The sequence below is a fragment of the Meleagris gallopavo genome, unplaced genomic scaffold (assembly GCF_905368555.1).
Source record: "Meleagris gallopavo unplaced genomic scaffold, MGAL_WU_HG_1.1 scaffold_35, whole genome shotgun sequence".
Classification (NCBI taxonomy): domain Eukaryota; kingdom Metazoa; phylum Chordata; class Aves; order Galliformes; family Phasianidae; genus Meleagris; species Meleagris gallopavo.
In genome coordinates, this window is record NW_028147048.1 from 19,471 (window position 1) to 44,082 (window position 24,612).

Sequence of the window (24,612 nt, forward strand, 5' to 3'; positions counted from 1 at the left end):
CGCCTCTTCGCGCGGCGCGCGCAGCCAATCCGGGCGTAGCCCCCCCTCTGCGTTGTGGCGGAAGTGACGTCACGTAGAGGAAGCGGAAGTGTTCCTGGAAGGGAGAAGCGGCGGAGGCGCGGTGCCGGTTCGGAGCCGTTCCCGTCCCGCCATGTCGCGCGCCACCAAGCGGAAGCACGTGACCCGGGAGGTGCTGGAGGAGCACGTGGTGCCCGCCCCGCAGCAGCGCATCGTCAGGGTGCGGGGGAACGGGGGGGGTTGTGGGGTCTCTGCGGGGTCTCTAAGGGGGCAGTGCGGTCTATAGGGGCGTTGGGGTCCCTATGGGGGCAATGGGGTCTGAATGGGGGCAGTGGGGTCTGTATGGGGTATACGGGGTGTCTGTGGGGATTTCGAGGTCTCTATGGGGACAGTGGGGTCTCTGTGGAGCATTTGGGGTCTCTATGGGACGTTGGGGTCACTATGGGGACAATGCCATCTGTATGGGAACTTTAGGATCTCTATAGGGCGTTTGGGTTTCTATGGGGCACTGGGGTCTGTAAGGGGCATTTGGGGTCTCTATGGGGACGATGGGGTTTCTGTAGACGGCGATGTCTCTATAGGGACGATAGGGTTTCTATGGGATTTTGGGGTCTCTGCGAGGGCACTGAGGTTTCTATGTGGGTATTGGGGTCTGTGTGAGGGTCTGTATGGGGGCATTGGGGTCTCTGTGGGATTTTGGGGTCTCTATGGGGGTGTTGGAGTCTCTATGGGGACAGTGGGGTCTGTAAGGGGGCATTGGAGGTTTCGATGGGGCACATTGGGGTCTCTATGGGGGTGTTGGGGTCCCCATGGGGATTCTGGGCTCTGTATGGGGACATTGGGGCCCCTATGGGGATTTTGGGGTCTCTATGGGAACTTTGGGGTCCCTATGGGGACAATGGGATCTCTACGGGATTTTGGGGTCTCTATGTGGACATCGGGGTCTTTATGGGGGTGTTGGGGTCCCTGTGGGGTTTTGGGTTCCCGTGGGATTTTGGGGTTCGTATGGGGTCTCCATTCCGCGCTGGCGGCCGCAGGTGCTGAGCAGCCCCGGCAACAACCTGCACGAGGTGGAGACGGCCGAGGGCTGCCGCTTCCTGGCCAGCATGCCGCCCCGCTTCCGCCACCACGTCTGGATCAAACGAGGTGGGGACGACGGCCGCCCCATGGCCGCCCCATGGCCGTCATGGCTGCCCCCCTGCCCGCCCTATTGCTGTCCCCAGTGCTGCCCCCATAGCCACACTATTGCTGTCCCTATGGCCGCCCCCACAGCCATCCCCTCCCCCTAATCTGCCCCCTGTTTCCTCCCTCTATTTAACCCCCCCATCACTTCCCCCTACATGACTCTCTTCCTATACGACCACCCCCCCACCCCCTCCCCCTATCTGACCCCCCCCCCATGTCCTCCCGCCCCCCCATGTCCCCCCCCCAGGTGATTTTCTCCTGGTGGACCCCATAGAGGAGGGAGCGAAGGTGAAGGCTGAGATGGCGCTGGTTCTGCTGCGACCTCACGTCCGCTTCCTGCAACGCCAGGGGCTCTGGTACCGACCCCCCCCCCTTTTCGGGGTCCCCTCCTCCCTTTGGGGGAGATTTGACACCCCTCCCCCCCCCCCAAACTCCTGATTTTCCCCCCTCCCCCCCAGGCCCGCAGCCTTTGCACCGTCCCCGGAGCCGACCCGGCAGGAGGGGTGAGCAATTAATGGGGCGGTGTTAATGAGGGTGGGGTAATGGGGCTGTTTGTCTGATTGGGGGGGAGGTGCTGTGCCCCCCTGTGGGGCAGGGAGAGGTGCTGTGCCCCCCTGTGGGGCAGGGGGAGGTGCTGTTCCCCCCCTGTGGGGCAGGGAGAGGTGCTGTGCCCCCCTGTGGGGCAGGGAGAGGTGCTGTGCCCCCCTGTGGGGCAGGGGGAGGTGCTGTGCCCCCCTGTGGGGCAGGGGGAGGTGCTGTGCCCCCCTGTGGGGCAGGGGGAGGTGCTGTGCCCCCCTGTGGGGCAGGGAGGTGCTGACTTTCTGTTCCCCCTGTGGGGCAGGGATGGGGCAGAGCTGTTCGTCAACACCAACCGTGCAGCCGGCAGCGGGGACGAGGAGGGGGGGGACACGGAAAGTGACGGGGGGGAGACGGAGGAGGAAGAGGACGAAGAAGAGGAGGAAGAGGGAGAAGAGGACAAAAAAGAGGAAGAAGAGGACAAAACTGGGGATGAGGGAGCCGTGGGAGAACCAGAGAGCGGCGGTGCGACGTAGGGGTGTGGGGCTGCTCAATAAAGGGCCGGATTTGGGACGGGGGTGACGTGTCCTAAAAGGTCTGCAGAGCCCCGCATTCGGGATTTCGATCCCACTGTGCCCCAAAGAGACCCATAGATCCCGACAGGGAGAAATGGATCTCCGTAGAGACACAGTGACCCATAAGTTCCCCGTAGGGTCACGTAGAGACCCAGACAGAGACCTGTAGAGACCCATAGATCTCCCATAGGGACGCATCGAGACCCATAGCAACACATAGGGACCCATAGATCCCCCACAGGGACACATCGAGACCCACAGGGACCCATAGGTCCCCCATGGGGATGTATAGAGACCCATAGGGATGCACAGGGCCGCAGAGGGACACACAGAGACGCATAGGGACCTATTGAGACCCATAGATTCCCTGTAGCAACACGTAGAGACCCACAGGGACCCATAGGTTCCCCATAGGGACGTATAGAGACCCATAGGGATGCACGGGGACACATAGAGACCCATAAGAACACATAGCGACCCATAGGTTCCCTGTAGGGACACAGACCCATGGGGGCTCAGTGGGACACATAGGGACCCATTGAGACCTTTAGGTTCCCCACAGGGACATAGAGTGACCCATAGAGTCACATGTAGAGACCCATAGATCCCCATGGCAAAACATAGAGACTTATTGATCCCACATAGGGACACTCGAGACCCATAGGGACCCATTGAGACTCATAAAACCCCATAGATCCCCCATAGGGACACAGAGGGACACACAGAGACCCATAAAGAGTCTCCAAGACCCATAAGAACCCATAGGGGCACATACAGAACCCCATAGATTCCCCCATAGGGACATACAGAGACCCATAGGATCTACTGAGACCCATAGAGATTCATAGGTCCCCCGTAGGAACACAGAGAGACCCATAGCGACCCATAGGGACCCATAGAGCCCCATAGGGACCCATAGGGATGGGAGGTCTCAGTTATGGGAAGGTCCCATATTGGTGGCGGGGGTCCCATATGGGGGGCCTTTATTTTTATGGGGGGGATGTTTCAGTTATGGGGGAGTCCCACATAGTGGGGAGGGTTTCATGTGGGGTCCCGTACCTTTTTGGGGGCTCCCACTTTTTTATGGGGGGCTCCCATACATTGGCAGGGAAGTCTCTTATTTTGGGGAGATCCGTATATTTAGGGGGGGTCTCAGTTATGGGGTGATCCCACATATTGGGGGGGGGTCCCATATAGGGATCCCATATTTTTAGGGGGGGAGAGGGGAAGGTCTCAGTTGTGCGGAGTGGCGCATATTGGGGGGGGGTCCCGTATTTTTAGGGGGGAGGTTTCAGTTATGGGGGGGTTCCAGCTGAGATGGGGCGTGGCCTGAAAGGGGGCGTGGCCTGTGGGCTGCCCATGTGTGCGGCGGGGGCGTGGCTTCAGGCGGGGCGGGTTTATGAATGGGGAGGTGGGCGTGGCTTGGGGGTGGGCGGATTTATGAATGGAGAGTGGGTGAGGCTTGGGGTGGGCGTGTTTATGAATGGGGGGTGGTGGGTGACGGGGCGGCAGGTTTATGAGTGGGGTGGGCGTGGCTTGCGGTGGGCGGGCTCATGAATGTCGATGGGCGTGGCTTGGAGGGGCGGGTTTATGAATGAATTTTGAGCGTGGCTTCAGGAGGGGTGGGTTTATGAATAGGGGGTGGGCGAGGCTTGGTAGGGTGGGAGGGTTTATGAATGGGAGTGGGCGTGGCCTCACGAGGGGCGGGGTTAAGGGCGTGCGTGGCAACGGGCGTTTTTATGAATGGGGTGGGCGTGGCTTGGGGGATGAGCGGTTTTATGAATGGCTGGTGGGCGTGGCTTCGGGGAGGGGCGGACCTTTGACGGAGTGGGCGCGGCTTCGGGGATGGGCGGTTTTATGATGATTATAAGTGGGCGTGGCTTGGGGTGGGCGTGGCCCCGCTGTTTCTCGGGGGGGGGGCGCGGAACGGAGCGGTGAGTGCGGGTCTGGGGGGGGGGGAGGAGGCGGGAGGAGCGGGGCTGTGGGGGGGGGTCCTGGGTTGTGCTCTCCCCTCCCCCTCTTCCCCGTTGCACCCTTCCCGGTGCGGCCCCCCCCCACGTCATTCCCCCCCCCGGAGCGGCCACGTTGGCTGTGGGGGGGAGGAGGGAACAGAACCCATCGAGAGAGCCCCCCCCAAAGTGCCTCAAAATGACCCAAAATCCGCGTAAATTGCAAAAATCAGCTCGGAGCAACCCCTCCCCCAACACCGCCCCCAGCCCCCCCCCAAATGCCCCCAAACCGCTCCAAAATGACCCAAATCCGCGCCCTCCCAAAAAAAAATCCACATTCACCCAAAATGACCGAAACATCGCCGAAATTGTCCCCCCCCCCTCCCAAAAACGCCCCCCGGACCCTTCCCGAAGTGACCCCAGGTCTGCCCCAAATGGCTGCTCACAATTCTCCCCCCCCCCCCCAACCCCCCAAAACAAAGAAAAGCTGAATTTGCCCAAACTGCCCCAAATCCACCCTCCAAAAATGACCCAAACGCCCCCCCAAAACCCCCGATTTGTCCCCAGACCCCTCAAAATCGCCTCACTTTCCCCCATCCCCCACAGAAAGACCCAAATCCACCCCCCCAAAAAAAGAGCCGAATTCACCTGAAGTGCCCCAAAACGACCCAAAAAAGATAAAAATGACTCCAAAACTGCTCTCACCCCCCCCAAAAAAAAACCATAAGTCCCCCCCACCCCAAACCCCTCTATGGGGGTTGTGCTGGGATTTGGAGGGGGTCCTGGGGGGGGAAACGGGATCTGGGGGGTCCTGAGGAGGCTTTGGGGGTATTGGAAAATCTTGGGGGGGTCTTGGAGGGGTCCTGGGGGGGAATGAGGGGTCTGGGGGTATTGGGGGGGTCTGTGGGGTCTGGGGGTGTTATAGGGGAGTCTTGGGGGGCCTGGGGGGGGTTGGGGGGTCTTGAGGAGGTCTGGGGGTCCTGGGAGGGGAATGGGGGGAAATTGAGGCATTGGGGGGGGCCTGGGGGGGGGGCCTGGAGGCTACTGGGGGGCTCTGAGGGTTTTGGAATGGGTCTGGGGGGGTCCTGGGGGGGGGGGGGAGGATCCTGGGGGTATTTGATGGGGATCTGGGGGGGAAACTGGGGGGTTTTGGGGGGGGGGCCTGGGGGAGCATCCTGGGGGTTACTGGGGTGGGTCTGGGGATATTGGAGGGAGTCTTGGGGGGGCGAGATGGGGGGTCTGGGGGGGTTCTGAGGAGTAATGGGGGGTCCTGGGAGTATTGAAGGGGATCTGGGGGCTGTGGGTTCTTGTGGGGGGGGCTGGGAGGGATTGAGGGGTCCTGGGGGGTGTTGGGGGTCTATGGGTGTATTGGAAGGGGTCTGGGGGGGGTCCTGGGGGGAGGTCCTGCGGGGTTGGGGGGCTCTGGAGCGGTTCTGAGAGATTGTGGGGAGTCATGGGGGGGCTGGGGGGGTTCTGGGGGTATTGAGGGGGATCTTGGAGAAACTGGGGGGGTGTCCTGAGGGGGTTTGGGGGGGTCTGGGGGATGGTGGGGGTGTCCTGGGGGTATTTAAGGGGGGTGGGAGGTCTTGGGGGGCTTTTGGTGGGGTCTGGGGGGGTCCTGGGGGTCATTAGGGGAATGAGGGGGTTTGGGGTTACTGGGGGGGGTTGGGAGCATGGGAGGATTTGAGGGGGGAAGTGAGGGGTTTGGGAAGGGCTGGGGGGGGTCCGTTGGGGGATCTGGGGAGGAGTATGGGGGGATAATGGGGTAATTGGGGGGGAGTTGGGGGCGTTTATGGGATATGGGGGGGGTCCTCCCAGGTGGTCTATTGGGGATCTTTTGGGGTCTGCAGGAGTGTTTTGGGGGGGGTCCTGGAGAGGTAGTGAGGAATGGGGGGATTTGGGGGGGAACTGGGGAGACTCTGATTGTATTTGGGGGTCCTGGGGGCTTTTGGGTTGGGGGGGGGGAATTCTGGGGGGCAATAAATATTGGGGGTCCTATTGAGTCGGGGGGACTGAGGGGGGTGTGGGGTCCTCCTTGGGGGGCATTGGGGGGCACTGGGGGGATGGGAGCATTGGGGGGGGGGTCCAGGGGGATACTGGGGTGTTACGGGGTGGGGGGGTGCTGGATATCTGTGACCCCCCCCAAACCCCAATGCTCTGTGTCACCCCAATCTCGTCCCCCCCCTCCCCAAATAAAGGGCCATGACCCCCCTGAGCTGCGTCGTCCTGGGAGCCCTGCTGGCAGCCGCGGCCCCCCCCCAAATGGAGGAGGGGGAGGAGGTGGGGGGCGATGGGGGGGGTTGTGGGGGGGTATTGGGGGACATTGGGGGTCATTGGGGACATTTGGGGTCAATGGGGGCATTTGGGGCATTTGGGGTCACTGGGGACATTGGGGACATTGGGGACATTTGGGGTCAATGGGGACATTGGGGGCATTTGGGGTCAATGGGGACATTGTGGGCATTGGGGGCATTTGGGGTCAATGGGGACATTGTGGGCATTGGGGGCATTTGGGGTCAATGGGGACATTGGGGACATTTGTGGGACATTTGGGGTCAATGGGGACATTGGGGACATTTGTGGGACATTGGGGGTCAATGGAGACATTGGGGACATTTGTGGGACATTTGGGGTCAATGGGGACATTGGGGACATTTGTGGGACATTGGGGGTCAATGGGGACATTGGGGACATTTGTGGGACATTTGTGGTCAATGGGGGCATTGGGGGCATTTGGGGTCAATGGGGACATTGGGGACATTTGTGGGACATTTGTGGTCAATGGGGGCATTGGGGGCATTTGGGGTCAATGGGGACATTGGGGACATTTGTGGGACATTTGTGGTCAATGGGGGCATTGGGGGCATTTGGGGTCAATGGGGACATTGGGGACATTTGTGGGACATTGGGGGTCAATGGGGACATTGGGGGCATTGGGGACATTGGGGGCATTTGGGGTCAATGGGGACATTGGGGACATTTGTGGGACATTTGGGGTCAATGGGGACATTGGGGACATTTGTGGGACATTGGGGGTCAATGGGGACATTGGGGACATTTGTGAGACATTTGGGGTCAATGGGGACATTGGGGGCATTGGGGACATTTGGGGTCAATGGGGACATTGGGGACATTTGTGGGACATTTGGGGTCAATGGGGACATTGGGGGCATTGGGGACATTTGGGGTCAATGGGGACATTGGGGACATTTGTGAGACATTTGGGGTCAATGGGGACATTGGGAGCATTGGGGACATTTGGGGTCAATGGGGACATTGGGGACATTTGTGAGACATTTGGGGTCAATGGGGACATTGGGGGCATTGGGGGCATTTGGGGTCAATGGGGACATTGGGGACATTTGTGGGACATTTGGGGTCAGTGGGGACATTGGGGGCATTTGGGGTCAATGGGGACATTGGGGGCATTGGGGGCATTGGGGACATTTGGGGTCAATGGGGACATTGGGGGCATTGGGGGCATTTGGGGTCAATGGGGGCATTGGGGACATTGGGGGCATTGGGGACATTTGGGGTCAATGGGGACATTGGGGGCATTGGGGGCATTTGGGGTCAATGGGGACATTGGGGGCATTGGGGGCATTGGGGACATTTGGGGTCAATGGGGACATTGGGGGCATTGGGGGCATTTGGGGTCAATGGGGGCATTGGGGACATTGGGGGCATTGGGGACATTTGGGGTCAATGGGGACATTGGGGGCATTGGGGGCATTTGGGGTCAATGGGGGCATTGGGGACATTTGGGGTCAATGGGGACATTGGGGGCATTGGGGACGTTTGGGGTCAATGGGGGCATTGGGGACATTTGGGGTCAATGGGGACATTGGGGGCATTGGGGGCATTTGGGGTCAATGGGGGCATTGGGGACATTTGTGATCAATGGGGACATTGGGGTCTCTATGGGGATTTCGGGGTCCCTATGGGACTTTGGGGTCTCTGTGGGGCGCTGGCATTGCGGTGGCACGGTGACATTTTGGGACCCCCCAGGAGTGCACAGATGGATATGAGTGGGACCCCGAGACCGAGCACTGCAAAGGTGCGGGGCTGTTTTGGGGGGGGGGGGATCCCACATTTGGGGGTCCTACATTTGGGGTGGGGGTCCCCTGCTCTCGAATTCCCCTATTTGGGGGAGGTCTGGGGGGAAGTCCCTTATTTGGGGTTCCCCACAATTGGGGAGGGGGGGTCTCCTGTTTGGGGAACTCCCCTGTTTGAGGTCAGGGTTCAGTTTGGGGGTCCCACGTTTTGGGGTGGGGTCCCATTATTGGGGTCCCATATTTTGGGTGGGGGTCCCATCCTTTGGAGGTTCTCCTTTTTTGAGTTGGGGGTCTCATCCTTGGGGGGTTCCCCCGTTTTGAGGTGGGGGTCCACTTTGGGGGTCCCATATTTTGGGGTGGGGGTCCCAACTTCGGGGGCCTCCTATTGGGGGTCTCCCATGGGGGGGGGGTCTCCCATTTGGGGTCTTCCATTGGGGGTCCCCTATTGGGGGTCTCCCGTTGGGGAGGGTCTCCCATGGGGGGTCTCCCATATCCGCGGGGCGGGGCTGTCCCCGTTAACGAACTTCAGCCACTAATTAGCGCTGCTAATTATCCAGACGTGGACGAATGCGCCTCGCAGCCCCCGCCGTGCCGCGGCTCCATGCGGTGCCTCAATCACTTCGGCGGTTTCCTTTGCCTGCCCCGATCCGCGGCGCTCATCCGCGGAGCCCCGCCCCCTCCTTTAGCCCCGCCCCCTCCTTTAGCCCCGTCCCTCCCCTTCGCCCCGCCCCTCCCCTTCGCCCCGCCCACCGACGGCCGCTGCCCGCCCGGCTATAGCCCCGCCCCCGACGGCACGTGTCAAGGTGAGGGGCGGGGCATAGCGAGGGGGCGGGAGACTATGGGGGCGGAGCCAATGGCGGCAGGGTGAATTGGTGGTGGGCGGGGTTAATCGGTAATGGAGGAGTGGCTAGGCGGCTGTGGGTGTGGCCAGCAGATTACGGGCGTAGCTGAGGAGGGGTGGAGCCAATGGCGGGGGGGTGAGTGGTTGTTTGGGGGATTAACTGGGAAAGGAGGCGTGGCCAGACGGCTATGGGCGTGGTCTGGTGTTTGAGGGCGGGGCTATACGGATGTGGGCGTGGTCTGGAGCTTTGGGGCGGGGCCAACGGACTTGGTGTTGTCAGGTGTGGGCGTGGTCTAAAGTAGGATGGTGGGGCGTGACGATGTGGGCGTGGTCTGAAGCCTGGGGGCGGGGCTAGTTGATTAGGGGCGTGGTTAGACGGGATGGGCGTGGCTATGTCAGTGTGGGCGGGGCTATACAAGTTGGGCGGGGTTATTTGGCTGTGGGCATGGCTTAGGGGTGTGCTTATAGGCTGCGGGTTGAAGTTGAGACTTGGGGGCGGGATTACAATTCTAAGGGCGGGGCTATGCGGCAAAGTGGGCGGGGCTTCATGGTTGGTCACGTGTTTTTTGGTGGGGCTGGACCCACTCGGGGTTGGGGCGGGGCTTAATGCTTGGGGGCGGGGTTTAGGGGGTGTCCTGGTTATGGGGGGGTTATTGGGGGTCGGGGGAGGAGGAAGCATCGTGGGGGGAATTAGGGTTCCCTGGGTGGGGTTATGGGATCTGCAGGGGGATTCAGGGTCCATGGGGGGGGGTTTCAAAGATTTGGGAGGGGGGGATTTATGGGAATTGTGGGAGTAAAGGTTCTAGGGAGGGATTGAGGGTCTCTGGGAGGGGATTGGGGTGTGCTGGGGGGGTTTGAGGGGGCTGCCAGGGCTATGGGGGAGATGGGGGGGTGAGGGGTTTTGTGAGGGGGTGGGATTTGGGATCCTGGAGGAGGATTGGGCACTTCTAGTGGGAGGGGTGATGGGTACTGTGGGGAATTGGGGGTCTCTGGGGGGGGACTTGGGATCCTGGGGGGGTTATTGGGGTCCCTGAGTGTTGGGGGGCCTCAGGGGGGATTGGAATTAAGAGGGAATTGGGGGCTGCTGGGGGGAATTTGGGGTTTGATGGACTCTGACCCGTTGCTCCACATTCTCCCCTCCCCCCCTTATCCCAGATGTGGATGAATGTGAGGGGCCCCCCCCCTGCCAGCCCAGCCAGGAGTGCATCAACCGCCCGGGGGGGTTCGAGTGCCGCTGCCCCCCCGGATATCGGCATCTGCGCACCGAGTGCGTCGGTCAGTGGGGGTTGGGGGGCACGAGGGGGGCTTTAGGGGGGCTGTGGGACCTTCTGGGGGGGTGGGAGGATTATGGGGTGCTGGGGGGGTTTATGGGATCTTCTGGTGGATATGGGAGAGTTATAGGGGGACTTGTTGGGGTTGTGGGGTTTATGGGGTGGAGGCGGGGTTACGGGGGGTCATGGGTCTTTATGGGGGGATTTTGGGGGGGTGTGGAGGTCTATAGCTGCTGTGATGTTTTATGGGGGGGGGCGTAGGGGCATAAGGGGGGGGATATGAGGGGCCAGGGGGTGTTACAGGTGCTATGGGGGCCATGGGGGGATATGGGGGGCCGGAGGAGGACGTGGGGGGGCCGTGGGGGGCTATGGGGTGTTACAGGTGCCATGGAGGCCATGATGGCTACGGGGGTCCATGGTGGGATATGTGGGGGCTGTGGGGGGCTATGGGGCGATATGGGGGCTGAGGTGGGGGGTTGTGGTGTCACTGTGCCCCCCCCCGGTGCCCCCCAGATGAGGATGAATGCACACAGAGGCTGTGCCAGCACAGCTGCTCCAATTCCCCCGGCTCCTTTTCCTGCCGCTGCCATCCCGGCTTCCGGCTGGCGCCCAACAATCGCTCCTGTCTGGGTAAGGGGGGCTGATACAGGGAACCCCATAGGGATCCTCCATTGGGAACCCCATGGGGACCCCCACAGGAGCCTCAGTAGGGATCTCAATAGGGACCCCAATAGGGACTCCATAGGGACCTCAATAGGGACCCCCAATAGGACCCCAATAGGGACCCCGTAGGGACACACATAGGGACCTCAATAGGGACCTCAATAGGGTCATCCTATGGGGTGTTCCTATTGGTGATCCTGTGGTGTGTCCCTATGGGGCTGACCTATCGGGGTCCCAATGGGGCTGTCCTATGAAGGGGACCCTATGGGGGTCCGTATAGGCTTGTGTGTTCCTGTGGGATGTCTTTATGGGGTGGATGTCCCTATGGGGTGTCCCCATAGCCCCCCTCCCCAAATCTGTCCCTGTGGGCTGTCCCTATGGGGTCCCTATTTGTGCCCCTATGGCTCACCCTATGTGTGTCCCTATGGGGTTGGTGTTCCTATGGGATTAAGGCTGTCCCTATGGGCTGTCCCTATGGGATTTGTGTCCCTGTGGGGTTTCCCGCCCCTGCCCTGTAGATGTAGACGAATGCTCCATGGGCGCCCGCTGTGCCCAGCGCTGCCTCAACACCTTTGGCTCCTTTTGGTGCCGCTGCCGGCCGGGATTCGTCCTCAGCTCCGACGGCCTCAGCTGTGACGGTACCAGACCCCCTCCCACATAGGCCACGCCCCAACCCATTAGGCCACGCCCACTTAGGCCACGCCCCCACACGGACCCCCACTATAGTTGAGATGTGACCCGAGGCCACGCCCACATCGAAATGACCACTCCCCCTCTCTGAGGCCACGCCCCCAAGCAGTGACCATTCCCCAACCCCGTGACCCCCCACTGGAGTTGAGATAGGACCCCAAGCCACGCCCCTCAGGCCACGCCCCCAATGACCACACCCACCCGACCTCTGACCCCCCAACCCCGTGACCCCCCCCCACCGTGGTTGAGATAGGACCCGAGGCCACGCCCACATCCCCCAAGCCACGCCCATGTCAAAATGACCACGCCCCCAACCCGTAGCCCCCATAGGAGCCCACAAACCCCATGGACCCCATAGCCCCACCGTAGGATTTATAACCTCCCATGAAACCCAAAGTCCCCATTAAAACCCCATAAACCCCCATGAATCCCCATAACCCCCTTTAAAAACCCATAATCACCCATGGACCCACGTAACCCCCCATAGAACCTTATAAGCCCCTACAGACCCCCATAAACCCCCATAGAACCCCATAAGCTCCTATAGAACCCCATAACCCCACAGAACTCCCGAGCCCCCCACAGACTTCCTGTGGACCCCCATAATTCCTATAGAACCCCATAACCCTCATAGAACCCCATAATTCTCATAGAACCTCATAAAGCCCCCATGGAACCCCATAACCCCCATAGAACCCCACGCAGCCCCCATAACCCCCCCCATAGAATCCCCACATCCTCCATAGCCACAACCCACAAATCCGTGGCCACGCCCCCTCGGACTGACCACGCCCCAAATGCAATGGCTCCACCCCTGCCCACAAACTCTGCCCCCTGCTCCCGATGGCTGGGGTAGGAACAGAGGCCACGCCCCCTTTCACATTGACCACGCCCCCACCAATCGTGGCCATGCGCCCAACATGGCCCCGCCCCCTTCATAGCCACTCCCTTTTTCTAATGGCCCCGCCCCCTCCATAGCCCCACCCCTTGATAATGTCCACGCCCACTTTGTAGCCCCGCCCCTTCATAATGGCAACGCCCCTTCCCATAACCCCGCCCCCACACCCGTCCAACGACCACGCCCCCGTCATCTGGCCGCAGCCATTTTTCCTCTCATGGCCACGCCCCCTCTCTGTGGCCACGCCCCCTCATTTCCCCAATGCAGATACGACCTTAACCCCCAACTTCTAGCCACGCCCCCACCCCACTGCAACGCCCCCTCATTTCTCAATGGCCACGCCCCCTCCCCTAGCCACGCCCCCGCTGCCCCCGTGCCGGTTGAACTGCCCTCAACCCAACTTCTGTACTCCCCGTAGCCCTGCCCCCTCCCATAGCCGTCATGGCCGCCCCCTTTCTGACTCCTCCCCTTCCTGACCCCGCCCCCTTTCTGACTCCTCCCCTTCCTGACCCCGCCCCCTTTCTGATTCCTTCCCTTTCATGACTCCGCCTCTTCTGACTCCTCCCATTTCCTGACCCCACCCCCTTTCTGACTCCTCCCATTTCCTGACCCCACCCCCTTTTTGACTCCTCCACTTTCCTGACCCCGCCCCCTTTCTGACCCCGCCCCCTTATGCCCCCCCAGACGTGGATGAATGCGGGGGGGGGGTCGCAGTGCCAGCACCGCTGTGAGAATCTGCCGGGGGGCTTCCGCTGCCACTGCCCCCAGGGGTACCGACCCCAACGGGGGGGGCAATGCCTGGGTAAGGGGTCATGTGGGGTCATACGGGGTCACGTGGGGTCAAGTGGGGTCACGTGGGCTCATAGAGGGACGTGGGGTTATATGGGGTTATACGGGGCCGTGGGTTCATATGGGGCCATGTTACGGGGTCATGGGGTTACACGGGGTTATAGAGGGTCATGGGAGGTCATGGCATCACATGGGGTTGGTCATATGGGGTCATGGGGTTATATGGGGTCATTTATGGGGTCACGGGAGTCATATGGGGTCAAGTTGTGGGATTGCAGGGGGTCATGGGGTCATATGGGGTCATGGGGTCGTACGGGGTCATGTTATGGGGTCATGGGTGGTCATGGGGTCATATGGGGTCCTGGGGAACTATAGGGTCACAGGGAGGTGCTATGGGGCCACTGTGGGTCTATAGGGAGTTATGGGGGATGGGGGGGTGTTACTGGATGATGGGGGGCAGCGGGGAGCTGTGGGGCCACCGGAGGGATCCCAATGCCCCCCATCTCCCCCCATTGCCTCCCCCAGACGTGGATGAGTGCCAGGAGGGGACCCACAGCTGTGGGGCGGAGCAGCGCTGCATCAACACCTTTGGGGGGCACCACTGCGTCCCCACAGAGCTCTGCAGCGCCCCCTACAGGGAGGACAACCGCACTCATGGGTGGGGGTCCCAAAGGCCCCATACAGACCCCAAAGTCCCCATAGAGACCCCAAAGTTCCCATAGAGACCCCCATTCCCCCCTTTACTCCCATTGCCCCCATTGCCCCCATTGCCCCAATTACTCCAATTACCTCCATTACCCCCAATGCCCCCATTGACCCCAATGCCCCCATTCCCCCAGTGCCCCCATTGACCCCAAATCCCCCCACTCTCCCCATTGTCCCCGTCCCCAACCCCCCCGTCCGTCTGTCCGCAGGAGCTGCGTGTGCCCGGCTGCGCTCCCCTCCTGCTCCCCCCTCCCCCCCCGCCTCCTCTTCCGGTTCCTGGCCCTTCCGTCCCTCCCCCACCCCCCCGTCCCGCTCTATCAGTTCCGCCGCCCCCCCGGACCCACCCGGAAGTTGAGGCTGCGCGGGGCAACGAACGGAACGTTCCAACTGCGGGTACGGGGGGGGCGGGGTTTGTGTGGGGTTATGGGGTTATGTGGGGTTGTGGGGTTATGGGGGGTTATGGGGTTATGTGGGGTTATGTGGGGTTATGTGGGGTTGTGGGGGGTTATGGGGTTATGTGGGGTTATGTGGGGTTATGTGGGGTTATGGGGTTATGTGGGGTTATGGGGTTATGTGGGGTTATGTGGGGTTATGGGGGGTTATGGGGGGTTATGGGGTTATGTGGGGTTATGTGGGGTTGTGGGGTTATGGGGGGTTATGGGGGGTTATGGGGTTATGTGGGGTTATGTGGGGTTATGGGGTTATGTGGGGTTATGTGGGGTTATGGGGTTATGTGGGGTTGTGGGTATGGGGTTATGGGGTTATGTGGGGTTATGGGGGGTTATGGGGGTTATGGGGGGTTATGGGGTTATGTGGGGTTATGTGGGGTTGTGGGGTTATGGGGGGTTATGGGGTTATGTGGGGTTATGTGGGGTTATGGGGTTATGTGGGGTTATGTGGGGTTATGTGGGGTTATGGGGTTATGTGGGTTATGTGGGGTTATGGGGGGTTATGAGGGGTTATGGGGTTATGGGGTTATGTGGGTTATGTGGGGTTATGTGGGGTTATGTGGGGTTATGGGGTTATGTGGGATTGTGGGGTTATGTGGGGTTATATGGGGTTATGTGGGGTTATGTGCGGTTATATGGGATTTGTGTGGGGCTATGGGGTTATATGGAGTTATGGGGTTATGTGGGGTTATGTGAGGTTTATGTGGGGTTATGTGGGGTTATATGGGGTTATATGGGTTATGGGGTGTTATGGATCTATAGGGGATTATGGGAGGTTATGGGGGTTTATATGGGGTTATGGGTTGTTATGGGGTTTATATGGGGTTTGTATGGGGTTATGGGGAGTTATGGATTTTATATGGGTTATGGGGTTTATAGGGGCTATGGTGGTGTTATGGGGTCTCTACAGTATTGTGGGGTGTTACGGGGTTTATATGGGCTTGTGGGGGTCTATGGTGGATTATGGGGGTGATGGGGTTTGTATGGGGTTATGGGGTGCAATGGCAGTCTATGGGGGTTATGGGGTTCTATGGGGGTTATGGGATTCTATGGGGGTTATGGGGTAATGTAGGAGTTATGGGGTTCTATGGGGGGTTATGGGGTTCTATGGGGGTTATGGGTTTTATAGGAGTTATGGGGTTCTATGGGGGGTTATGGGGTTCTATGGGGGTTATGGGGTAATATAGGAGTTATGGGGTTCTATGGGGGTTATTGGGTTCTATGGGGGTTATGGGACGCAGCTGGGTCCCTATGGGAGGACCTGAGGGGGTCGGTGGGCGTGGTCTCCTTCTTAAGCTCGCCCCCCCCGCAGGATCTGTCCAACGAGAGCGCGCTGCTGGAGCTGCGCCGCCCAATGGCGGGCCCGCGGGAGGTGGAGCTGGAGGTGGAGCTGCTTCCGGGGGCGGTGCCTCTTTTGGCTACGCCCACCTCCCCGCCCCCCGTTCGGCCCCTGGCGGTTCTGCGGCTGAAGCTGATCGTGGGCGAATGGCCGTTCTAGGTGAGCGGGGCCCGCAGCGACCCCTAGCGCTGCCCCACAGCGACCCCTAGCGCTGCCTCACAGCGACCCCTAGCGCTGCCCCACAGCGACCATAGCAACACATAGCACCCCATAGCGCTGCCCCATAGAGACCCATAGCGCTGCTGCCCCATAGCACTGCCCCACAATGGCCCCTGTGACCCACATCACCCCATAACCCCACCCCATAGCCCCCCACACTCCATAACCCCCCACGCCCCATAACCCCGGCCCATAACCCACCTCAATGCCCCCCATAACCCACCCCATAACCCCCCCCACCCCAAACCCCCCCATAACCCCACCCCATAACCGCCATCTTTTTGCCCCCCAGGTCGCACCTAGAAATGGGATTCCCCCCATGGCTCCCCCCCAAATGGGGTCACCCCCCCCCCAAAATGAGTCACCACCCCCCAAAGGAGTCTCCCCCCCAAAATGGTGTCCCCTGCCCCCCAAAATGTGGTCTCCCCCCAAAATTGGGGTCAGCTCCCCCAATGGGGCTCCCCCCAGCAAAATGGGGTCCCCTCCCCCTCAAAATGGGGTCCCCCCCCAAATTGGATCAACCTCATCCCTCCCCCCCAAAATCGGTCCCCCCCCAAACTGGGGTCACCTCCCCCCCCCCCCAAGAAAAAATAAACCATGGCTCCGTTCTGAGGATTCAAAGCCTTTATGGGGGGGGGGGGGGGGGGGGTTGCACTTGGAGCCCCATTGATGGAGATCAGCACCCATGGGGGGGGCACCCAAGCGGGGTCTCCGTCACAACTCATCTCCTTCCAGCTTTTATTAAGAGCCCCCCCGGGTTGCTGGGGCGGGGGATTCATTACGGGGGGGTTTGGGGGGTGGGGCTTCATTTTATGGTGGTCCTCATTCATGGCAAACCCCCTGCCCTAATTAAGGGGGGTCCGTGCTGATGGGGGCCCCAATACCCACCGGGGGGGGCATCCATATTGATGAAGAGGGGTCCTAATTAAGGTGGGGTCCCAATTCCCACCCAGGGGGGAGTCGGTATCAATGGGTGGGGGGTCCTGATTAAGGGGGGGGTCCCAATTATGAAGGGTCCCAATGCCCACCCAGGGGGGGGTCCATATTGATGGAGAAGATCCTAATTAAGGGGGGTGATCCCAATTAATAGGGGTTGCAACATCCACCCGTGGGGGGGGGAGGGAGTCCATATTGATATGGAGGGGGATCCTCATTAAGGGGGGGGGGGGGTCCCAATAATTAAGAGGGGTCTCAACACCCACCCGGGGGGGGGGTCCGTATTGATCGGGGGTCCTAATTAATTGAGGGGTTGCCAATTAAGAAAGGTCCCAACACCTACCTGGAGGGACGTCCGTATCGATGTGGGGGGGGGTCTCCACTTACAAGGGGGGGCCCATATCGATGGGGGGGGTCCCAATAAAGGGGGGGGGGTCTCAGCACCCACCGTGGGGGGTCATCACCCAGGTTGTGGGGGGTCTCGGTAATTAAGGGGGGGCCCAACACCCTGGGGGGGGGGGGGGGATCCCACACGGATGGGCCCCTGTTTTATTTACTCATTTATTTGGGGGGAGGGCAGGGGAAAAGGGAGGGGGGGTCTTTCAGCGCCCGGGCCGCAGCGGTTCGGCGCCCAGGGGGGGCGGAGGGGACAAATCCCCCCCCCCGAGGCGGCCGAGCAGCAGCAGCAGCCCCAGCAACGGCAGCGCCAGCAGCAGCAGCGCCAGGGGGGGGGCGCGGGGGCGGCACCTGCGGGGGGGGAGGGAACGGGGGGGGGGGGGGCGGTGAGGGCCGGGAACGGCGCTGATGGCCGCCCCCCCCACGCCCCTCCCCCCCCGGGCGCTGCGATGGGAACCATTCACAACAGGGCGTCCCGTTGTGATCAATGGGCTCCAATCGTATCGATGAACCCCGTTGTGATCAATGAACCCCGTTCTTATCAATGAACCCCAATCGTATCAATGAACCCCATTCACCCCAACAGACCCCCGCATCCTTACCCATGGCACCCCTGCCCCACATCCCAGCGCTCCCAGCCCCACATCTCCCCACACCCCCCTCACAGCCTCACATCTGCCCCAGCCCCACATCGGCCCCACACTCCCCAGCCCCACATCTCCCCCGCCCATCTCCCCACATCCCCCCCAGCCCCACATCTCCCCACATATCCCATAGTCCCACATCTCCCCCAGCTCCACATCCCCCTCAGCCCCACACCCCCCGCCAGCCCCACATCTCCCACAGCCTCACATCTGCCCCACTCCGCCCCAGCCCCACACCACCCCACACTCACAGCCCCCCCCGGCCCCACATTTCCCCCTCCCCCCGGCCGCACACCGGAGGCGGTGGGGCAGCCCCGCTTTGAGGGGCCGCCGTCGGTATTTCTCGTCCTCGTTGCCGCGTTCCGGTTCGGTTCGGTTCTCCCGGCCCCAAAGCGCCTTCCGTGGGGCGGAGCCTGAAGGGGGGGCGGGGAATAAAGGGGGCAGAAAGGGGGCAGCCCCACAGCGGGACCCCACGAATCCCAGCCCCACAGCACAGCCCCTCTGCCCCATAGAGAGACCTCAGCCCCATAACAGGACCCCCCCACAAACCCCAGCCCCATAGCACGCGCACTCTGCCCCATAGATCTCAGCCCCGTAGCAGGACCCCACACACAGCTCAGCCCCATAGCGCAGCCCCCTCGCCCCATAGAGGCACCCCCAGCCCCACAGATGGAGCCCCAGCCCCATAGCAGGACACCCCCAGCACCTCAGCCCCATAGCACACCCACTCTGCCCCATAGATCTCAGCCCCATAATGGGAGCCCCCCCAAAAAACCCCAGCCCCACAGCACACCCATTCTGCCCCATAGAAAAAGATCTCCGCCCCATAGTGACCCCTCTTGATATTTTCAGCCCCCCCACCCCATAGGACCCCCGACCCCACAGCGACCCCCCGAGATCTTTCCACCCCCAGACCCCACAGTCGCACCCCTGATCTTTTCATCGCCCCCCAAACCCCACAAAACCCCCAGACCCCACAGTCCTCCCTCAACCCACAGCCCCCCCCGGCCCCACAGGACCCCCACAGCCCCCCCACTCACCATGCAGGCTCTCGCCCCCCCCCACGTGGATCACCGCGTGGCTGGGGGGGGGGGACGGGCTGGGGGGGGGTGGGGGCGGCGGGAGGAGCTGGGGGGAGAGTGGGGTCACTATGGGGTCCTATGGGGGCACTATGGGGGCACTATGGGGGCACTATGGGGGCCTGTGGAGGCACTATGGGGGCACTGTGGGGGCACTGTGGGGTCCTGTGGGGGCACTGTGGGGTCCTGTGGGGGCACTGTGGGGTCCTGTGGGGGCACTATGGGGGCACTGGGGGGGCACTGTGGGGTCCTGTGGGGGCACTGTGGGGTCCTGTGGGGGCACTGTGGGGGCACTGTGGGGTTATGAGGGCAGGGGAGTCACTATGGGGTCAGGGGGAGCAGTATGGGGGTCTATGGGGTCAGGAGGGGGACGATGGGGTCGGGGGGGTCACTATGGGGGATCTGGGGTCATTTGGAGCTACTTTGGGGTTAATTTGGGGATATTTTGGGGTCAACTGGAGGATTTGGGTCATTTTGGGGTCATTTGGGGGGAATTGGGGTCACTTGGGGTTACTTTGGGGGGGATTTGGGGTCATTTTGGGGTCTTTGGGGGGAATTGGGGTCACTTGGGGTTACTTTGGGGGGGATTTGGGGTCATTTTGGGGTCATTTGGGGGGAATTGGGGTCACTTGGGGTTACTTTGGGGGGGATTTGGGGTCATTTTGGGGTCTTTGGGGGGAATTGGGGTCACTTGGGGTTACTTTGGGGGGGATTTGGGGTCATTTTGGGGTCATTTGGGGGGAATTGGGGTCACTTGGGGTTACTTTGGGGGGGATTTGGGGTCATTTTGGGGTCTTTGGGGGCCGCTCACCGCTGCTGCCCTCCCCCCACTCGCTGCTGCCCGGCGGGTCGGGGTCGGCGTCCTCAATCTGGGGGGGAATTAATGAGCGAATGGATGAATTAATGAGCGAGTTAATGAACGAGTTAATGAACAAAGTAATGAACAAATTAATGAACAAATTAATGAGGGAGCAACTAAGCAGGGAGTAAGTAATTGGGTAAATAATGGGGGGTAATTAATGGGGGGATGACAGGATGGTAATTAGCGGGGAAATAAATAAGGGGAGTAATTAATAGAGAAGTGGATGATGGGAGAAAATTAATAGGGGGAGCAGTTAAAGGGGGGATAATTAGTGGGGGGATAATTAGCGGCGGGTAGTTAATGAGGTGGACAAATAATAGGGAGGATAAATAATGGGGGGTAATTAATGGAGACAGTGATTAATGCGGGGGTGGCCAATGGAGGAGATAATTAATGGGGAAATAAATAATGGGGGAATAATTAATAGGGCAGCAACTAATGGGGAGTAATTAATGGGAGCGAAATTAATGAGGGGGCAACTAATGGGTGGGTAATTAACGGGGAGCAATTAACAGAATCATTAATGGGGGTGGAGTCAATGGAGGAGATAATTAATGGGAAGACAATTAACGGAGATATAAACAATGGGAGAATAATTAATGGGGGGCAACTAATGGGGGTAATTTATGCAAAAGTAATTAACAGATGGAGTAATTAATGAGGGGGTAATGAATGGGGAAGCAATTAATGGAGGGAGTAATTAATGGGGGGTAGCCAACGAAGGAGAAAACTAACAGGAGAATAATTGACGTGGAGTAAATAATGGGAGGGTGATTAACGGCAGGATAATTAATGGGGGGGTAATTAACGGGACAATAATGAACGGGGGAGATTTAACAGGGGGAACGAAGGGGGCGGGGCGAAGGGAGGGGAGGGGTGTCGGCACTGACCAATGGGAGGCCGAGGCCGGGGCGGGCCCAAGCGACGGCAGCCAATCGGGAGCGGAGAGCGTCCGCCACGGGACCGCGCGTGTCCGGGGGCGGGAAAAGCGGCGCGGCGCAGGTCGGGCAGCGGAAACCGGCGGGGGCGGTGCGGGGCGGGAGAGAGCGGCACCGGATGCACAGACAGCGCCAGTGAACCACGTCTGGGAGACAGCGCCGCTTAGCGGACGGGAGGGGGATTGCAACGCATACGGCGCCATATGGAGCACAGCGCCCCCCAGCGCCCCCAAACCGCTCCGCCCCAAAGAACCCCGCCTCGTCCCACAGCTGCCCCATAACCACCCCATAACCACCCCACAACCCCCACAGCACCCCATAACCTCCTCACACCCCCATAACCGCCCCAAATCCCCCCATGGTCCCCAATAACCCCCTTAGCTGCCCCATATCCTCCCATAAACACCCCATATAACCCAAAGCAACCCCATAACTACCCCACAACCACCACGTACCCCCCCATAACGCCCCGTAGCTGCCCCATACCTCCCCATAACCACCCAGGTCCCCCCATAATCCCCCATATCCCCGTACCTCTCCATAACCACCCCATATCACCCCATAACCCCTCCATACCACCCTATACCCCCCCCGTACCCTCCCACAAACACCCTATATCCCCCCATAACCACCCCATAATCCCCCCATACCGCCCCATAATCTCCCAAAAGCCCCCATAACCCCCCATAACCCCCCCACATCCCCCCACAACATCCCAATACCTCCCCACAGCCCCATACCCACCCCACAGCCCCCCCAACTCCTCCACAACCCCCTTAAATCCCCCATGCTCACCTATAACCCCCCCATATCCCCCCATAACCCCCCCATAACCGCCCCACAGCCCCCCACCCCCCCTAAATCCCCCCTGCCCCTCACCATAGCAGACCAGCCGCACGGTCTCCCCCCCCGCCAGCGCTTTGTGGCACAGCGGGCAGCTGGGCTCGTAGTCGCTGTCCTGCAGCCAGCGCAGGTAGGACTGAACCACGCACTGCAACCGGGGGCGGTAATGCACTTATGGGGCGGCCCCACACTTATGGGGCGGGAGGGGATAGGAGGGACTGCCCCACGCTTATGGGGCGGGAGGAGATAGGAGGGACTGCCCCACACTTATGGGGCGGCCCCACACTTATGGGGCGGGAGGAGATAGGAGGGACTGCCCCACACTTATGGGGCGGGAGGGGATAGGAGGGACTGCCCCACACTTATGGGGCGGGAGGGGATAGGAGGGACTGCCCCACACTTATGGGGCGGGAGGGGATAGGAGGGACTGCCCCACACTTATGGGGCGGCCCAACACCTATGGGGCGGGAGGAGATAGGAGGGACTGCCCCACGCTTATGGGGTGGGAGGGGATAGGAAGGACTGCCCCACACTTATGGGGCGGGAGGGGATAGGAAGGACTGCCCCACACTTATGGGGCGGCCCCACACTTATGGGGTGGTCTCACATTTATGGGGTGGAGGTCAGCAGGGTGACCCCACACTTATGGGGCAGCCCCACATTTATGGGGTGGGGGGGCAGAAGGGGGAATGGCCCCATAAATACGGGGCAGGGGGCTACACTTATGGAGTGGAGGGAGTGTGGCGGCCCCACACTTATGGGGGGAGGGAGCAAAACCAGCCCATAGCTCCCCATAGATCCCACCAACCACCCCATAGATCCCACAGACCCCCAATCCACCCCACAAAACCCCACTGCCCCACAGATCCCAATAACTGCCCCATAGATCCTACAGAGCCCCATAACCTCCCCATAGGTCCCAACAGCCACCCCATAGGTCCCAACAGCCACCCCATAGCCAGCCCACAAACCCCAAAACCACCCCATAGATACCAATAACTGTCCCATAACCACCCAACAGACCCCACAACCGCCCCATAATCCCCCCACAAACCCCACAACCGACCCATAACCCCCCGCACAAACCCCACAACCGCCCCATAACCCCCCCCAAACCCCATAACTGCCCCATAACCCCCCCCACAAACCCCATAACTGCCCCATAACCCCCCCAGACCCCATACTCGCTCCATAACCTCCCCACAGACCCCATAACCGCCCCACACCCGCCCCACAGACCCCACAGCCGCCCCACAGACCCCACAGCCGCCCCACAGCGCCAGGCCCACCTTGGGGTGGCTGCTGAGCATGCAGCTCTCGCAGACGTTGACGCGATGCTCGAAGCAGAAGAGCGGCGTCACGCGGCGCCGGGGGCACTTACACAGCCCCATCGATCTGTGGGGCAGACCCACGCAAAGCCCCATCGATCAGCCCTACAGAGCTAACCCGTAGATCCAGCCCCATAGACCTGCCCCGTAGACCCAACCCTGTACATCTGCCCCATAGATCAGCCCCACAGATTCAACTACACCGCCCCATAGATGCCCCGTGATCCCCTCCCACCCCACGGATCTCCCACAGACCCCCCCAGCAGCTCCACAGACCCCCCCCCGCCCCCATTACCCCACAGATGCCTTTTGGGGCCCCACAGATCCCCACCCCACAGAGGCCCATGCGACCCCATAGAGATCCCGAGCCTCACTTGCGCTCTACAGGCACCCCATAGCCGCCCCATAGAGACGCCATGGGTCACTCTACGCCCCACAGACACCCCACAGATGCTCCCGGCACCCCATAGAGACCCCGTCAGCCCCCTCAGTGCCCCACAGAGGCCCTCCTTTGCCCCACAAACGCCCCCCAGAGCCCCATGGAGACCCCACAGACCCCTCCCACCACCCCACAGATGCCCCCGAGGCCCCAGAGAGACCCCCAAGACCCCCCAGTGTCCCATAGATGCTCCCGACGCCCCTAAACAGAACTCCTGAGACCCCCAGTGCCCCACAGACACCCCACAGATGCTCCCAACACCCCATAGAGACCCCCTGTCCCGCCCCAGTGCCCCATAGAGGCCCTTCTTTGCCCCACAGACGCCCCCCAGAGCCCCTTGGAGGCCCCACAGACCCCTCCCACTACCCCATAGACACCCCATAGAGATCCCCTGAGCCCCCCCAGTGCCCCACAGACGCCCCATAGATGCTCCCAGCACCCCACAGAGACCCCCTGGGCCCTACAGACGTCTTCCAGAGCCCCTTCCAGACCCCACAGACCCCTCCCACCGCCCCATAGACACCCCATAGATGCTCCCAGCACCCCACAGAGACCCCCTGGACCCCCCCCAGTGCCCCATAGAGGCCCTCCTTTACCCCACAGACCCCTCCCACCGCCCCACAGAAGTTCCTGACGTCCCATAAAGATCTCTTTAGCCCCCCTAGTGCCCGGTAGACGCCCCATAGATACTCTCCGCGCCCCACAGAGACCCTCTGCCCCCCCCGTGCCCCAGAGAGGCCCTCCTTTGCTCCACAATCCCTCCCACCGCCCCACAACCCCTCCCATCGTCCCACAGAACCGCCCTGATGCCCCTATCCCCCCATAGGACCCCCCTATGGCCCCATAACGCCTCCCTGATCCCTTCTATCGCCCCATAGACCCCCCGATCGCCTCACCGATTCCGTCCCCGCTCGGCTCACGGTTCCTATGGCGACGCGCTGCTGCCCCGCTGGCGCGGCACTTCCGGGGTCGCACCGAGATGGCG

At 61.1% G+C, this 24,612-nt stretch overlaps 3 protein-coding genes across 4 annotated transcripts; 2 read left to right on the forward strand and 1 right to left on the reverse strand.

Moving 5' to 3' along the window:
• Positions 1-41: 41 nt before the first annotated feature.
• Positions 42-2,290, forward strand: EIF1AD (eukaryotic translation initiation factor 1A domain containing). Its single transcript, XM_085215432.1, has 5 exons — positions 42-238; positions 1,056-1,164; positions 1,451-1,559; positions 1,662-1,706; positions 2,045-2,290. The coding sequence occupies exons 1-5, from the start codon at positions 152-154 to the stop codon at positions 2,253-2,255; spliced, it is 561 nt and encodes a 186-aa protein (XP_085071558.1). The 5' UTR covers positions 42-151; the 3' UTR covers positions 2,256-2,290.
• A 1,835-nt stretch (positions 2,291-4,125) lies between these two features.
• On the forward strand, positions 4,126-16,227 carry LOC104916083 (EGF-containing fibulin-like extracellular matrix protein 2). The gene is given in 12 exon segments (XM_085215429.1): positions 4,126-4,228; positions 6,442-6,523; positions 8,252-8,300; positions 8,856-9,101; positions 10,295-10,414; positions 10,924-11,040; positions 11,592-11,711; positions 13,346-13,371; positions 13,373-13,463; positions 13,976-14,108; positions 14,365-14,548; positions 15,917-16,227. Coding segments are annotated over 12 exon segments (1,443 nt in total). The 5' UTR covers positions 4,126-4,139; the 3' UTR covers positions 16,103-16,227.
• A 559-nt stretch (positions 16,228-16,786) lies between these two features.
• ZFPL1 (zinc finger protein like 1) lies at positions 16,787-24,612 on the reverse strand. 2 transcript variants are annotated; one of them, XM_085215430.1, is made up of 8 exons: positions 24,524-24,612; positions 23,150-23,255; positions 21,897-22,008; positions 20,970-21,163; positions 20,029-20,086; positions 19,179-19,266; positions 18,434-18,551; positions 16,787-17,845 (listed from the first exon to the last, which is right to left on the reverse strand). In XM_085215430.1, the coding sequence occupies exons 2-8, from the start codon at positions 23,249-23,251 to the stop codon at positions 17,660-17,662; spliced, it is 858 nt and encodes a 285-aa protein (XP_085071556.1). In that variant the 5' UTR covers positions 23,252-23,255; positions 24,524-24,612; the 3' UTR covers positions 16,787-17,659. The 2 variants fall into 2 exon arrangements, with proteins under 2 accessions (XP_085071556.1, XP_085071557.1); XM_085215431.1 differs by lacking the exon at positions 19,179-19,266.

What these genes read in the sequence shown, in the direction of transcription:
- ZFPL1 (XM_085215430.1), bottom strand. Translation starts at nt 23,251, where the DNA reads ATGGGGCTGTGTAAGTGCCCCCGGCGCCGCGTGACGCCGCTCTTCTGC. An exon ending in TGCTCAGCAGCCACCCCAAG is followed by an intron (nt 22,009 to 23,149) that starts GTGGGCCTGGCG and finishes CCCCGGTTGCAG; the next exon opens with TGCGTGGTTCAGTCCTACCT. An exon ending in GGGCTGCCCCACCGCCTCCG is followed by an intron (nt 17,846 to 18,433) that starts GTGTGCGGCCGG and finishes CCCCCCCCGCAG; the next exon opens with GTGCCGCCCCCGCGCCCCCC.
- EIF1AD (XM_085215432.1), top strand. Translation starts at nt 152, where the DNA reads ATGTCGCGCGCCACCAAGCGGAAGCACGTGACCCGGGAGGTGCTGGAG. An exon ending in CGCAGCAGCGCATCGTCAGG is followed by an intron (nt 239 to 1,055) that starts GTGCGGGGGAAC and finishes TGGCGGCCGCAG; the next exon opens with GTGCTGAGCAGCCCCGGCAA. An exon ending in CCACGTCTGGATCAAACGAG is followed by an intron (nt 1,165 to 1,450) that starts GTGGGGACGACG and finishes TCCCCCCCCCAG; the next exon opens with GTGATTTTCTCCTGGTGGAC.